At 45.3% G+C, this 17,019-nt stretch overlaps 1 protein-coding gene across 2 annotated transcripts in view; it reads left to right on the top strand.

Annotated features, from left to right (window-relative positions):
* The window catches only part of LOC141110500 (sialic acid-binding Ig-like lectin 14), a 57,659-nt gene that overhangs the window by 8,655 nt on the left and 31,985 nt on the right, over positions 1-17,019 (top strand). For both annotated transcript variants that reach the window (XM_073601879.1, XM_073601878.1), the window contains exons 2-3: positions 3,622-3,704; positions 8,495-8,869. In XM_073601879.1, coding sequence (XP_073457980.1) covers positions 3,644-3,704; positions 8,495-8,869 — 436 coding nt within the window. In that variant the 5' untranslated portion in view covers positions 3,622-3,643. The remainder of the gene's footprint in view (positions 1-3,621; positions 3,705-8,494; positions 8,870-17,019) is intronic.

Raw genomic sequence — 17,019 nt, 5'->3', positions numbered from 1 at the left:
TCGTTGGGTAGGGGTACTCGGGAGGACATAAAGAAAATGCCTCTCATGCAGCCGACTGCATTTGGTTGGGGATGTGAATGGGGGAAGTACGGGCACTGCAGAAGTGGTGGGTCCCCAATTAGGATTGGCGAATGCAGCAGGAAGGGCACTATGGGCACGACGGGCCTGTGTTTGTCTTTTTGGTGGCAGCGGGACACTACTTGTGCTTGTCACCTCACCAGCTTGACTGCACTTATGGGACTCGCCACGTCACCAAGTGTTACTGCAGTGCTGGTTTGACTACGACCGGGGTGTACTAGGCCGCTGGCGCTTGCCAGTTCAATAAAAAGCTACCAAAAAAACTATTAGCGATCGCAGGGATCAGGCCTGACTCTGCGAACGCTGCAGTTATGCGTTTAGTGTTTTGTAAGTGACAGTGATCGATCGATACTGCACTTGGGTGGGCTGGGCCGGGCGGAGGGGCAAAATGCAGGTGCTAGCAGGTATCTGGGCTGATCCCGCTAACACTGTGTTTTTGGGAACCCTAAACTGCTGGGGACGCTAGTATAGATCTGATCGGATCAGATATTGAACCGATCAGATACTATACCACTAAGGGAGGTGTATGGTGCGTGCGTGGGTGTTAGCGCTACTGGGGCTAACCTGACGCTGCCTGGGGATGGTGCTTGCCAGTTCACCAAAATGCTACCAAAAAAACTGTTAGCGATCGCAGGGATCAGGCCTGACTCTGCGAACGCTGCAGTTATGCGTTTAGTGTTTTGTAAGTGACAGTGATCGATCGGTACTGCACTTGGGTGGGCCGGGCGGAGGGGCAAAACGCAGGTGCTAGCAGGTATCTGGGCTGATCCCGCTAACACTGTGTTTTTGGGAACCCTAAACTGCTGGGGACGCTAGTATAGATCTGATCGGATCAGATATTGATCTGTACAGATACTATACCACTAAGGGAGGCGTATGCTGCGTGCGTGGGTGTTAGCGGTACTGGCGCTAATCTGACGCTGCCTGGGGCGACGCATATCACCGCCGGGCGATCAGGGGGCTAAACCTTTATTCGGTAATAAACGGCGGGTGCCCTGACACTATAAAAAAATAAACTAACTAACCAGCGTCACCCGTAACACTTATACGGTGATCAGTGGTGAAAGGGTTAACTAGGGGGCCATCAAGGGGTTAAAACATTTATTAGATAGTATATGGGGGTCCCTGTCGCTATAAAACGCTGACGGCGAACCTAAATATTTAGGTCCCTAACTAGCGTCACCAGCGACACTAATACAGCGATCAGAAAAATGATCGCTTAGCGACACTGGTGACGGGGGGTGATCAAGGGGTTAAAACTTTATTAGGGGGGGTTAGGGGGGTATCCTAGACCTACAGGGGGCTAATATTCACTGTCCCAACACTGTAACTGTCACAAACTGACACCAATGCAGTAATCAGAAAAAAAAAAAACTGCTGGTGTCAGTTTGTGACAGGGAGGTGGGGGGGGGGGGGGGGATCGGGGTGTTTTGTGTGCCTGGCATGTTCTACTGTGTTGTGTAGTGTTGGTGCACTCACAGTGAAGTCTTCTCTCCTCGGCGCTGCAACGGAATACCGAGCCGAGGAGAGATGACATCATTTCCTTTGCTGCTGTTTAGCATACAGCAGCAAAGGAAGTGATCTGATTGGCCGGCGGCGATCGCGAGGGGGGGGCCACGAACGGATGGCCTCCCCCTCACCTCTGATCGCCGCTGGACAAAAGACGACCGCCTCGGGTCCGATCGGACCCCCCACCCGCGGAAGGCAAATCACGTATATGTACGTGATTTTGCCTGTCTGTGCCACCTTGCCAACGTAAATCGGCGTGAGGCGGTCGTCAAGTGGTTAATTAAATCCACAAGGGCTTTTTTTTTTACCACTACTATTCCTTTATATTGGCTTTTAAAAAACTTACAAATGCAGCAATTTAGAACTTGGATGAAAGGTTTAGTGGTGGGAAACACTTTTTGAAACATAAAAAGTGCATTTTATATACAACTATATAGATCAGACCAAAATGAGGGACAAATGAGGGGGACAGTCCCTCGAAATCAGGGACAGTTGGGAGCTATGCCAGTGGCGACCCGTTCATACGTCCTATACCATGTGCCTGGCCCCTAATTGTCATGGAGGGTGCCGGACCTATCGATTCCAATGGGTTTTTTTGTTCTTTTTTTTAGAAGCACGTGATTAGTGCATAAGGCTATAATTGGCTTAAAAAAAGGGTGGGTTCGGGGCCCAGAGCACCGTGCCCCCCGAGCCCACCCAGTTGTGAATTAATAAGAAGTCAAGAAGTGGGTCCCTATCACCCAATTGGCTGAGAGGAGAAACGATCCTATTGGCCACGAAGGAGGACGAGGGAGGAAATGCAGGAAATGCAGGGGAAGCCGCCGAAGCCTAGGAGGAGACGCAGGGTGAAGCTGCCACCCGGAGGAAGCGCTGCCGGCGACCTAGATGGGGTAAGTTCGGGGCTAGTGACCGACCGACCAGGGGGGTGCCTATGACCCGACCGGGGGGCGGGGGTGGCGTTTGGATTGTTTGCTGCCCCCCCCCCAAAAAAAATATATCACCAGCTGGTGACTTCCCTTGGCTGGCCAGCTTATGTCACAGTGGAAACTCGGCTCGTCCCGCCCCTCTCTATAGATCAGGGAAGAAGAGCGGGGAGTGATCATGTGACCGCACAGCAGCGGTGAAAGTATTTAGCCTTTTCATTTGAAAAAAAAAAAAACACATACGCTGTAGTTAATGCCAGAATAATCCAGAGGGGGTACCAGTAAAGTCACTGGGGGATTGATTTACTAAAGGCAAATAGACTGTGTACTTTGCAAGAGTATTAGCTTCGGAGCTTAGCAAATTTATTTTATTTATTTATTTCAGGTACTTATATAGCGCCGTCAATTTACGCAGCGCTTTACATATATATGTTATACATTCACATCAGTCCCTATACCCTCAAGGAGCTTACAATCTAAGGTCCCTAACTCACATTCATACCTATACTAGGGCCAATTTAGACAGGATCCAATTAACCTACCAGCATGTCTTTGGAGTGTGGGAGGAAACCGGAGTACCCGGAGGAAACCCACGCAGACACAGGGAGAACATGCAAACTCCAGGCAGGTAGTGTCGTGGTCGGGATTCGAACCAGCAACCCTTCTTACTGCGAGGCGAGAGTGCTACCCACTGCACCACTGTGCTCTGCTGACTTCCATCATCCAATCATGTGCAAGCAAAAATGCTGGTTTTTTTTCCTTGCCTGTTATTGGGTATTCTTTGCAAAGTGAAGCTTTACCTTATTTATTAAGCGCTGGAGCAACTGCACTTTGCAAAGTGCACAGTCTGCCTTTAGTAAATCAACCCCTATGCGACCAACAGTTTAAGGTAAATCTACAAGGATAGATATTTGGGAGTCGCAACTGTTGGTTTGTTGTTAGAGTTCCATCTTTTTAATCCTGGTTTTACCACCAAGTAGGCCTCTGAGCTGTTTTGGAGAGTGGTGATGCTGTTTCATATTTCACATTGTCACTAGAGCAAATTAGTGCAAAATGAACTGTACACAAGGCTTCTACCCAAGCTGTACTCACTCCCAGATTTGTATTACAGGAATATACGTATACACATCGAGATGGGATTTACAGATCTAGACCACTTCTTGTTGCTGCTCTTCATCATGTCCTCTCTGCTGAGTACGTATATTTAGCATTTCATTATATTTTTTTACCACTTACCCACTGGGCACTTAAACCTCCTTCTTAACCAGACCAATTTTCAGCTTTCAGTACTCTCACATTTGGAATGACAATTACTCTGTACCCATATGACATTTTTGTCCTTTTTTTCACACAAACAGAGCTTTCTTTTGGTGGTATTTGATCACCTCTGGGTTTTTATTTTTTGCGCTATCAATGAAAAAAGACCGGAAATTTTGTAAAAACATGCAGTTTTCTTAATTTCTGTTTTAAAATGTAGCAAATTCGTAATTTTTCTTCATAAATTTTGGCCAAAATTTATACTGCTACATATCTTTGGTAAAAAAAATACCCCAAATCAGCGTATATTATTATTTGGTCTGTGTGAAAGTTATAGAGTGTACAAGCTATCGTGCAAATCATTGAAAATTGATCACACCTGATGTACTGGCGGCCTATCTCATTTCTTGAGACCCCACCAAGCCAGGACAGTACCCATGACCCAAAATGACCCATTTTTAGAAAGTAGACAATCCAAGGTATTTATTAAGAGGCATGGCAAGTTTTTTGACGTTGTAATTTTCCCACAATTCTTTGCAAAATGAATATTTTTGTTTTCTTTTCTTTCCCCACAAAATTGTCATATTAACGGGTTATTTTTTACACACAGCATATGTATACCACAAATTACACCCCAAAACACATTCTGCTATTCCTCCTGAGTATGAAGATACCACATGTGTGAGACTTTTACACAGCCTGGCCACATAGAGAGGCCCAACATGCAGGGAGCACCTTCAGGCATTCTAGGAGCATAAATTAAACATCTAATTTCTAGACTACCTCTTACACTTTTGAAGGCCCTGGAGCACCAGGACAATGGAAACGCCCAAAAATGTACCCCATTTTGGAAAGCTAACACCCCAACGTATAATCTATGAGGCATTATGAATCTTTTGAACGTGTCCTTTTTTCCACAAGTTTTTGAAAATGTGGAAAGAAAATGAAAAGGCTTTTTTTTACACATAGTTGGCCATTTATAAGATATTTCTAACACATAGCATGCACATAGCAAAAATGATACCCCAAAATATATTCTGCTTCTCCTCCTGAGTATGGCAATACCACATGTGTGAGACTTTTCCACAGCCTGGCCACATACAGAGGCCCAACATGCCGGGAGCACCGTCAAATCTAATTTGATTACCTATTACACTTTTGTGAGGCACTGATGGACACTGTAGTGGCATGGATGTGGCACGGATGAGCACTGATCTGGCATGGATGAGCACTGAAGTGGCATGGATTTGGCACGGATGAGTACTGATGTGGCATGGATGTGGCACGGATGAGCACTGATGTGGCATGGATGTGGCACGGATGAGAACTGATCTGGCATGGATGAGCACTGAAGTGGCATGGATTTGGCACGGATGAGAACTGATGTGGCACGGATGAGAACTGATGTGTCACGGATGAGCACTGATGTGGCATGGATGTGGCATGGATGAGCACTGAAGTGGCATGGATTTGGCATGGATGAGAACTGATGTGGCACAGATGAGTACTGATGTGTCATGGATGTGGCACGGATGAGCACTGATATGGCACGGATGATCACTGATGTGACATGGATGATCACTGATGAGACATGGATGTGGCACGGATGAGCATGAATGAGCCATGGATGAGCCATGAATGGGGATGGATGGAGCACAGATGAGCCATGGATGGAGCATGGATGGAGCACAGATGGATGATGAGCCATGGATTTAGCACGCATGGAGCATGGATGGAGCACGGATGGAGCATGGATGGATGGATGAGCCAAGAATAGAGCACGGATAGAACATGAATGGAGCAGGGATGGATGGAAGAGCCATGGATGGAGCATGGATGGATGGATGAGCCGTGGGTGGAGCATGGATGGATGAGCCATGGATAGAGCATGGATGGATGGATGAGCCATGGATGGATGAATGAGCCATGGATAGAGCATGGATGGAGCACGCATGAAGCATGGATGAGTGGATGAGTCATGGATGGATGAGCCATGGATGGAGCATGGATGGATGGATGAGACATGGATGAAGCATGGATGGATGGATGAGCCATGGATGGATGAATGAGCCATGGATAGAGCATGGATGGAGCCATGGATGGAGCATGGATGGATGGATGAGTCATGGATGGATGAGCCATGGATGGAGCATGGATGGATGGATGAGTCATGGATGGATGAGCCATGGATGAATGAGACATGGCTGAGCACAGATCAGCGCTGCGGGAACTTCAGATCCAGCCCACAGTGCTGCTGCACCCGCCTCTCCCCCTCTCTTCACACACTATACCGATCGGCGTAAGGAGAGGGGAGGAGCCGAACAAGCTCTGATTTGTTTACAAGTGATCACGCCATCATTGTAAAGGGCCGCTGCCATTGGCCCTTTACCCCGATCTGTGACACACCTGGACTGAGAGACCCGATGGTCAAGGAGATTCCCGGCTATTCCTTGGCTATGGCCTGGTGGGCAAGTGGTTAATATATTTTATTATATTTATATTATATTACCATTAGCAATTGTATCTGTAAAAGCTCCAATGTGTCCATTTATTTGACACTAATGTCATTTTACAATTATGAAATGGCAAAAAACTTCAGTTGATAGTTTCATTCTATGGATTTGCCAAAGAGAGTCAACGGTGTGTTTGGAAAATATTGCACTTCGTATTTATTATTTATTTTTTCAGGTTCTTATATAGCGCTATCAATTTATGCAGTGCTTTACACATATATTGTACATTCACATTAAAGAAAAAATCCAGGAATGGATATTATTGCATAGTTTTAGTTGGTCCAACAACACCTACATTTTATGTAGTTTCACTTGTCCAACTTGGACCAATATAACTCTGCATATATCTTACCTGTGAGATCCCTCTAGACCAGTGATGGAGAACCTTGGTACCCCAGATGTTTTGGAACTACATTTCCCATGATGCTCAACTACACTGCAGAGTGCAAGAGCATCATGGGAAATGTAGTTCCAAAACATCTGGGGTGCCAAGGTACTCCATCACTGATCTAGAAGCTGGATATCACTGTATTAGGCACTGTTGTAGTGATCTCCACCAGCTTCCAGGTCCTGGGCCAAACAACTGCCCTGCTGTATTGTGAACACAGAAGATTGGCTACTAGATATGGGCACCATTCAGAGATCACTTTACGTTTTCTGTGAAGCAGATTGGATGAGGTAGTGAGGTGTTTTGCATTCACTGAGAAAAGGCAAAGTGATCTCTATACGTTGCCTGTGTCTAACAGCCGATCTCCTGTGTTCAAAATCCCTCTATAGTGTGTACTTGTCTCAATCCAGAGCACTACGTGTCATTTCTGTCTGCTGCTTCCTTCCTCTGCTATCAGCATGAATCACTTCTGACAAGTTTTCCTGACACCAAGAGAAAAATGGTGACAGGGGAGGGACCTCCAACTGATTGACAGTCTCAGCTCTGTTCCTGTGTGAAGGGGGGTGTGTCCCTTCCCTCCAATCAGCTCTCAGAGCTCTCCTCACTGAGCTCTGCAGAGTGGGACTTCAGATCTCTGCCCCCTGTTTTATGAAAGCTCAAACATGCTTTATAAATTCTTTACTTTGAACAGATATAGAGAAGAGAAGACTGCAAACAAACAGGTACAACTTACACTTGAGGCCAGTCACTTCACTGGGTATATGTAAGGTTTTACAACCATTTTAAAGTGTTACTAAACCCAGGAGTCTGCATTTATTATATCTATTTTTTCAGCAGTCACAGATAGCTGGTAAGCAGGGTACTTATTCACTTGGGTGTGGAGCTGGATGCACATTTATTTGAAGATTCTTCATGATTTTTTACAATTTGCCACCGACATTTCACATGGATGGATGTCTGTTTTTCTTATATATGGATTGATTTTTGCACTGGGACTTTGCTTTCGTTTTTATTTTTTACTTGCAAATTTGAAAAATATTTTTTTGCACTGGGACTCTGCCTTAGTTTTCCCTTTTACATTTTTTTCACTTGCAAATTTTGAAAATATTTTTTCTTGTTGTTTGTTTAGTGCTGCACTCACCTTTTATGCATATTTATTATATCTGGGCTCCCACAGTACACAGAACATGGAAATGCAATTCTTTTAGTAAATATAAACTGCTAAATACCTTTTCTCATCAGCAGTATATAGCAGTCTTGTGACTTCTATCAGTGTCTGGTTAAAGCTTGTAAGGGAAGTTTTCATTCTCCTCTGACTGTCCTATGAGGCTGCAGGGCCCTGGCCCTCTGTCTGGACAGCGCTGATTGGCCCTGTGCTGATCACATGCACCCTCCCCCCCCCCCCCAAAAAAAAAAACCTCTTTAGCAATACACACCAAACTGAGCATGTGCAGAGTGTCCCTACGGCTCTGTTCTATCAGGAGATGGATTGGGGACTGTGGAAGAAGGGGAGGATCACAGAAGACAGGATCACCAGCCTTGTTACACAATGCAGAGGATTAACCCCTTCAGTTCCATAGTGAGTATAACAAGCATGCTGCATGTACAGACTGATTTTACTGATGTGAGTTTAGTATCACTTTAAGTGAAGCTGACTTGCATTGCAGTTGGCTTGCTGGAGGGTCCGACATCTTTGTGGTGGGGGAGGGTGCAGCCGATTTGAGGGAGTCCAGAGTAAAGGAAAAAGATCTAAAACAATTTAAACTGACTCCATAACATTACAGTTTATCCATAAAGGAATAACATATATATTTTTCTTTCTTCAGATACTACCTTTGGAGCTGATCATTCCAAATACACAGTAATTGTACAACGTGATATCAGTGTGCAGAGAGGACTATGTGTGTACATTCCATGCAGATTTACTCTGGAGTCTGGATCTACATCAGCGCAGGCCTATGGAATCTGGTACAAGGGCGATTCAAAAGGAGAAGTTGTCTCTTCTCAAAACCCTTCTAAGAATCCTCCACAAAATCCGGGACGGATCTTCTTTACAGGAGACGCGACAAAGTTGGACTGCTCTATGTCTATAAATGATGTTCAGTTTAGTGATGGTGATAAACCTTATTTATTTAGACTTCAAGATGATGGAGGAGAAAAGTACAACTATGTAAATCACATGATCCAATTAACTGTTACCGGTGAGTTCTATTATTTCACCCATTAGGACAATAAACCCACGTTCCCATATTTTTGATTTTCCATTTAGATTTGCCTGATCCGTGCCTTAAAGTATAACTAAAGGCAAAGCTTTTTTTTTTGTTTTGGATAGAGTGGGGAGGGCAGGGACTGATGTGAATGGACAATGTATATGTAAAGCGCTGCGTAAATTGACAACGCTGTATAAGTACCTGAAATAAATAAATAAACCATTGTTATAGATTCCAACTGTCCCTGATTTCGGGGGACTGTCCCTGATTTGGAGCAATGTCCCTCTGTCCCTCATTCCTCCTCATTTGTCCCTCATTTTGCTCTGATCTATATAGTTGTATATAAAATGCACCTTTTATCTTTCAAAAAGTGTTTCCCAGCGCTAAACCTTTCATCCCATTTCTAAATTGCTGCATTTGTACATTTTAAAAGCCAATATAAAGGAACTGTAGTGGTAAAAAAAAGTCCTTGTGGATTTAATTAACCTTTTTTTTGTGGTTGATTCTCCTTTAAGGGGTGTGGCAGGGGGCGTGTCCTATGCCTACATACATTTGTTAGTAGGTGTCCCTCATTCCCATCTCAAAATGTTGGGAGGTGTTTATTGAAAGTGAAATAAAATCCCAAATTTTATGTTGTCACCACGACAGGAATAAAGGGGAAATCTTCTGCTGACAACCTCACTTTGGAGGGATTTCCTCCAACTTCCTGTTTTGTCCATGGGACAGGAACTGAAGGGGAATCTCCCCACTGGGACACAAATAGCAAAAGAAAAAAAAAAAAAACCTGACAGGGGTTATTACTTTAGTCAATGACAAAGCTCTTGTATGGGCAGTCTTTTAATCTGTGTTTTTTTATTCTATGTTGTATTTTAATTTAATTATAAAGTGTGAGCTGGAGTTTGGATTCAGTTTGTTAGTATATCTAAATCTGCTAGTACGTCTAATGCCCGTACACACGATCGGACTTTCCGACAACAAAACTGTGGAATTTTGTCCTAAGGACTTGGCTCCAACTTGTCTTGCATACACACGGCCAAACAAATGTTGGCCAACATTTACGAACGTAATTGTCCGACAACAAATGTTCGATGGAACATACACACGATCGTCGTGTGTACGGCCCATTACACTCCTCTCACCCGCAGGCTGACAATGGTGCTGTGCCCCCTGTACTCATTCCTCCAGAATGGAGGCACTCTAATACAGGAGGTGTGTTACTGGCCAGATCACCAGCTGAAAACAGAGGGGGAAAAAAAGCCTAAAATAAAGAAAACTAATGCAGCCACCACATCTAGTGATTATTATGCTGCAATATATAAAATTTTTGGTTTTGGGTTTTAATACCGCTTTAACCGCTTCCCATCCCGCCCATTATCATATGACGTCCACAGCAGTGTTAATTTAGTTGTCTAAAATGACTAAAACATTTTAGTCGACTAAAATACGACTAAAACAAAAACAAATGAGATGACTAAAATACGACTAAAACTAAAAGCCATTTTATTCCTAAGATTAAAATGAGACTAAAACTAAAATGCCATTTTAGTCAAAAGACTATGACTAAAACTTAATTGCAATTACTAAAATGTACTGGAGATTTAGTTGACTAAATACGACTAAAACTAAAACAATTGCAGAAGACTAAAATGGGACTAAAACTAAAATGCCATTTTAGTCCTAAGCAGTGTTGCCAACCCACTGAAGTGAAATTTACTGGCAGGATGACAAAATTTACAAACGGCACCACTTTTTTTACTGGCAAAAATCATGAAAATTACTGACAGATCCACATTTTTTACTGGCGCTGCAAAAAAGTACCTAAAGTTACTATTTTCAGTGCTAAACAGTGCAAGGATACATATTTGAACTATAAACATATAGCTAGTGCTATTAGCAATGTGTTTAAGCTAAACAAAAGTTAAAAAACATATTTCTCCATTGACATGAAGGTTAGGTTACTATAACCCAGCTAGCACTAGGTTCCCTCCTTACATCAGAGTCTGCAGGGATCCCCCTTACAGTGAAGGGGAACTCTTATGTAAAGGGGAACGCTGCAGATCATGGTCTAAGGGGGAACTCTGATGTAAGGGGAGGCTCTGGTGACCAAAGACCACCTTATATCAGAGTCCACTGTGTTCCCTTTACATCAGAGTTCCCAATTACATCAGGGTCCGCAGATTGAGTTCCCCTTTGCACTGTAAGGGGCAATCCTGCAGACTTTGATTTAAAGGGGAATGCCAGGAACTCTGATGTGGTGGGCACTCTGGTGACCAGAGGCCACCTTCCGCAGAGTGAATACACTAAGGTAAGGGGAGTTACTAATTTAGGGGGAAACCTTTTTATCAGTGCCCCTTACATTATTGTATTCACTCCCCCTTATATCAGCAACCCCCCTAGACTGACTTGTCGGTGCTGTCACTGACCTCTCAGGTGCATCGTGCAGGGCTCAGTCAGATGGCTCCAGCTTGGTGGTTCTGGTTTTCCTATGGTCTCCTCTCCAACTGACTTCTCCCGTGACCCCATGATCCCGGCGGCGCTCCCACTCTTGACTCCTTTCCCGACTCCCCCTCAGAGACTGCAGACATGATGTAGGAATAGGTCAGAGGCTGCGGGCAGGAGATGGTCAGAGGCTGCGGGCAGGAGATGGTCAGAGGCTGCGGGCAGGAGATGGTCAGAGGCTGCGGGCAGGAGATGGTCAGAGGCTGCGGGCAGGAGATGGTCAGAGGCTGCGGGCAGGAGATGGTCAGAGGCTGTGGGCACTGGGCAGGAGATGGTCAGAGGCTGCGGGCAGGGGATGGTCAGAGGCTGCGGGCAGGGGATGGTCAGAGGCTGCGGGCACTGGGCAGGAGATGGTCAGAGGCTGCGGGCACAGGAGATGGTCAGAGGCTGTGGGCACAGGAGATGGTCAGAGGCTGTGTGGGCACAGGAGATGGTCAGAGGCTGTGTGGGCACAGGAGATGGTCAGAGGCTGTGTGGGCACAGGAGATGGTCAGAGCAGAGGCTGTGTGGGCACAGGAGATGGTCAGAGCAGAGGCTGTGTGGGCACGGGAGATGGTCAGAGCAGAGGCTGTGTGGGGCACAGGAGATGGTCAGAGCAGAGGCTGTGCTGTGGGCACAGGAGATGGTCAGAGCAGAGGCTGTGTGGGCACAGGAGATGGTCAGAGCAGAGGCTGTGTGGGCACAGGAGATGGTCAGAGCAGAGGCTGTGTGGGCACAGGAGATGGTCAGAGCAGAGGCTGTGTGGGGCACAGGAGATGGTCAGAGCAGAGGCTGTGCTGTGGGCACAGGAGATGGTCAGAGCAGAGGCTGTGCTGTGGGCACAGGAGATGGTCAGAGCAGAGGCTGCGGGCACAGGAGATGGTCAGAGGCTGTCACTTCTGTCCCTCACTGACGTCCTGCCGTGGCCGGACCCGGTGACATGGCTCCTCCTGCTCCCCCCGCTGAACCGCCGAGAACTGAAGAACGAGCGGCGGCCGGCAGCTTCTGTTTAAAAATGGCGCCAGGCGGCGTCATTACATTACTGCGCATGCGCCGGCCTGCCGAGCTCGTACGATCTCTCCCGAGTCCTGCAGGCTTCGGAACGGCGCATGCGCAGTTGCATGGCCGGCCCGCAGCCATATTTTTTACGGGCACCGGCTGCCCGTAACGGGCATTCACGGGCGCCCCGAAAATGGGGTGCTTTTTACGGGCTGCCTGTAAATTAACGGGCGGTTGGCAACACTGGTCCTAAGACTAAAATTAACACTGGTCCGCAGGAGGGATCTACCATCCTGGGTGGGCGTCATATGACGTCCTGGGCTTCCCGGCCGTCTGGGGGGGGCACGCGCACGCCCCCGCCGCGTCACTCGGGAGCCGATGCTCGTGCCCGGCGGCCGTGATGTCCGCCGGGCACCCGCGATTGCCCGTTAACAGAGCAGAACCGTGGATCTGTGTGTGTAAACACACTGATTCAAGTCCTGTCAGGTGAGAGGAGACCAATTGTGTCTTCACAGTACAGAGGAACACCGATCGGTCTCCTCCCTTTGTGAGTCCCCTCCCCCTACAGTTAGAATCACTCCGCGGACCTACTGTGATCGCTGCGTACAGACGAGGAACTGCCAGTGTAAACAAGGCCATTCCCCGTTCTCAGAGGCGGCTCTAGACTTTGTGAGGCCTTAGGCAAAACTTAGACATGAGGCCCCACTCACTCCCATAATGGGAAAAAAAAATTCAAGGGATGAAAATGAACTGTATTAGGAGTGTACAGTATAGGGGAGTGGACAGTACAGGGGGTAGGTAAGTGGGCATAATAAAGATATATTTTCCTCAAGCAGAGCTGCACAGGGAAGCTGCTCTCACAGATCCTACCTATTCTGGTAGGCTGTCACAAAGAGAGAAATAAAAGGGGGATGGGTGGGGAAGGAAGGATGGAAAGAAGGAAGGAAGGAAGGAAGGAAGGAAGGAAGGAAGGAAGGAAGGAAGGAAGGAAGGAAGGAAGGAAGGAAGGAAGGAAGGAAGGAAGGAAGGAAGGAAGGAAGGAAGGAAGGAAGGAAGGAAGGAGAAAAAAAAGAGAAAGAAAGAGAAAGAGAAAAAAAAATGGAAGGAACGAAAGAAAGAAAGAAAGAAAGAAAGAAAGATGGAAGGATAGATAGATAGATAGATAGATAGATAGATAGATAGATAGATAGATAGATAGATAGATAGATAGATAGAAAGATAGATAGATAGAAAGATAGATAGATAGATAGATAGATAGATAGATAGATAGATAGATAGATAGATAGATAGATAGATAGATAGATAGAAAGATAGATAGATAGAAAGAAGGAAAGATAGAAGGAAAGAAAGAAAGAAAGAGAAGGGGGTGGAGACGGAAGGGAAGGAAGAGCATCCCCTACATCAGTGTACTCACTGGGAGGCAGGAGGGATGGATGGATTGATGGATCAGACTCCCCTTGTCCTTTTCTCTTTGCTGGTCTTCAGCTTGAATCTTCCCGCCCACACATCCCCTTCTGTGAGGCAGAGCAGAGAACACTGCCGAGGAGAGTGGGCGGGGCAGACACAGGAGGAGAGGGCGGGAGGAGGAGGAGCAGAAGCTCTCTCTCCTCTTCTGTTTGGCTGTGCGGGCAGAAGGGGGAGGGGGGAGATCTGTCAGAGCTCTACACTGAGCGGCTCTCCCTGTCTGTGATCCGGAGCTCCGATCACACGTCTCACTCGCAGCCCGTATCTCTCTCTGTAGCAAAGTGAGGGGATACAGGACTGTGTGATGGAGGAGATCTCTGCTGCTGGAAGGGGCGGCTCTCTAATTAGGTAAACTAGCCAGCTGTGCGAGGCCCCTATGACTGGGAGGCCTGAGGCCACCGCCTATTTCGTCTAATTAGAGAGCCACCTCTGCCCGTTCTGCCTAATGACATGACAGGGATCTACTGCTCCCAGTGATCGGGAACAGCGATCTCTGTCATGTCCCAGTAAGAAAATCCCCCCTACACTTAGAACACGCTGAGGGAACACAGGTGACCCCTTGATTGCCCCCTAGTGTTAACCCCTTCCATGCCAGTGACATTTTTACATTGAGCAGGGCATTTTTATAGCGCTGATCAATGTAATAATGTCACTGGTCCCCAAAAAGTGTCAATTGGGATCCGCCGCAATGTCGCAGTCCTGCGAAAAATGCCAGATCGCCGCCATTACTAGTAAAAACAATAAAAAAATAAACAAAAGTCCCTGAATCTATCCCGAAGTTTGTAGAAAATTGTAGATAATTTTTGCACAAACCAATCAATAGACGCCTATTGCGATTTTTTTTTAACCAAAAATATGTAGAAGAATATATATCGGCCTAAACTGATGAATAAATTATTTTTTTTAAATATTTTTTTGCTTATGTATTATAGCAGAAAGTAAAAAAAAAAATTTTTTTTTTTCAAAATTGTCGGCCTTTTTTTGTTTATAGCGCAAATAATAAAAACCGCAAAGGTGATCAAATATCACAAAAAGAAAGCTCTATTTTTGGGTAAAAAAGGACGTCAATTTTGTTTGGGTAGAGAGTCGCACGATCGCGCAATTGTCAGTTAAAGCGTCGCAGTGCGGTATCGCAATAAATGGCCTGGTCATTACGGGGCAAATCCTTCCAGGGCTGAAGTGGTTAAGGTGTCACTAAACCCACATCATAAAAAACTATCAATAAATGGTGTATTGCATGCTGTTCATACCCACTCAGTCACTGAGATTCATTTTCTGTATTCTACAAAAAACCTGGTTGATCCTGCTGCTCTCTGTCTCCCCCTCCTGTCCATGTCCCCAACTCAGCTAGGGATTTTGCAGAGCAGTGTTTGCAACTCTGCACATGGTCAGTTTTCAGTGAGTTTCTATGCTGAGCATGTCCGCCCTATCACATCTGAGCAGCCCATGTGACCATAGAGTCACACATGTGGGCGTATACACAGTAGTAAATGACAGTCCACTCCCTCCCTCCTCCTCCATGCCCACTAACCAGCTAAACACAATGGGGGATGGGATATTGCATCTTGATTGATGGAGGTTTCACCTCCCTCTTAATTTAAGACACAGGCTGGAGGGGCGTGACACAGCCTGTGACTGGCAAAAATCCACCCACACAATGTTACTGCCAGAAAATAATAAAGATTTGATTTCAAATATAAATTTGTATGATAATTTAAAACAGTTGATGTTAATGATTTATTTTTACACTGTATTCCAAAGGCTGTTCATTTATTTTGAACATGTGACCAGCAGCAGAGGACTAGAAGCTCCTTTGTTTCCCTTTTTCTTATAAGTGATCACATTCCCTCCGTTCTCTGCTGTGTAAGAGCTAGGGAAGGAGAAACAGCAGCACACTGATATTTCCAGTGAATGGATGTGCAAGGGGGGGGGTGCCAGGACAAGTCTGATCACAGGGGTTTATTTACTAAAGCTGAAGTGTGCAAAATCTGGTGCAACTCTGCATAGGAACCAATCAGCCTACAGGTTTTATTGCCAAAGCTTAATTAAACAAGCTGAAGTTAGAAGCTGATTGGCTACCATGCACAGCTGCACCAGATTCTGAGTGCTCCAGTTTTAATAAATCTCCCCCTGATTTCCTAGGGAACTGACCATGCTGTGCTCTCCTGCTTAGTGTGGTCAGTTTTTAATAGGAGAGTAGAACTGGCAGGATCACCAGGGATTTCACACAAAGGAAGCAATACAAGGAGAACAGGAAACTTCATTGAATTACGTGGTATTTAAACAGAGATAATTCCCCTAGTGGACTTTAAAGGCACATATAAAAGAATATGTAGGAGAGTATATTATGTAAACAACAATTTATTAATTACAAAAAATTCTCATAAAGACATCAAACAAATGACATAGATAAAAAAGGAATGCGGTTACACATATTTTTATAGCTATTAATACCAATACGCTTGCACCCAACGCGTTTCGGAGTTATTTTGGCCTCCTTCTTCAGGGGTGGTTGTAAGCTTTAAACAGAAATTTCTGTATTCTGTTTTCTGTTTTATCTATGTCATTTGTTTGATGTCTTTATGAGAATTTTTTGTAATTAATAAATTGTTGTTTACATAATATACTCTCCTACATATTCTTTTATATGTGCCTTTAAAGTCCACTAGGGGAATTATCTCTGTTTAAATTCTTAAATCTAGGATGTGGCACAATCTGCAGATAATCAGCCGACCAAACCCCTGTTTTGAATTACGTGGTACAGCAGGTACATATCAGGATAATGAAATGTTGGGGTAACATATTCTTTAGTTGGTGCATGCACCCCATAAATTGATGTTCATTTGCTATTGTCTCCCATGTAATGCCCCGTACACACGGTCAGATTTTCAGACGGAAAATGTGTGATAGGACCTTGTTGACGGAAATTCTGACCGTATGTTTTCCATCGGAATTTCCGACACACAGTTTGAGAGCAGGCTATAAAATTTTCTGACAACAAAATCCGTTGTCGGAAATTCCGATCGTGTGTAAACAAATCCGACGCACAAAGTGCCACGCATGCTCAGAATAAATTAAGAGACGAAAGCTATTGGCCACTGCCCCGTTTATAGTCCCGACGTCTTGTTTTACGTCACCGCGTTCAGAACGATTGGATTTTCTGATAACTTTGTGTGACCATGTGTATGCAAGACAAGTTT

This window comes from Aquarana catesbeiana, linkage group LG10 (assembly GCF_042186555.1).
Source record: "Aquarana catesbeiana isolate 2022-GZ linkage group LG10, ASM4218655v1, whole genome shotgun sequence".
In the NCBI taxonomy this organism is placed as follows: Eukaryota; Metazoa; Chordata; class Amphibia; order Anura; family Ranidae; genus Aquarana; species Aquarana catesbeiana.
The sequence above is the reverse complement of the archived record's forward strand: the minus strand, read 5'-3'. Positions and strand labels throughout refer to the sequence as shown.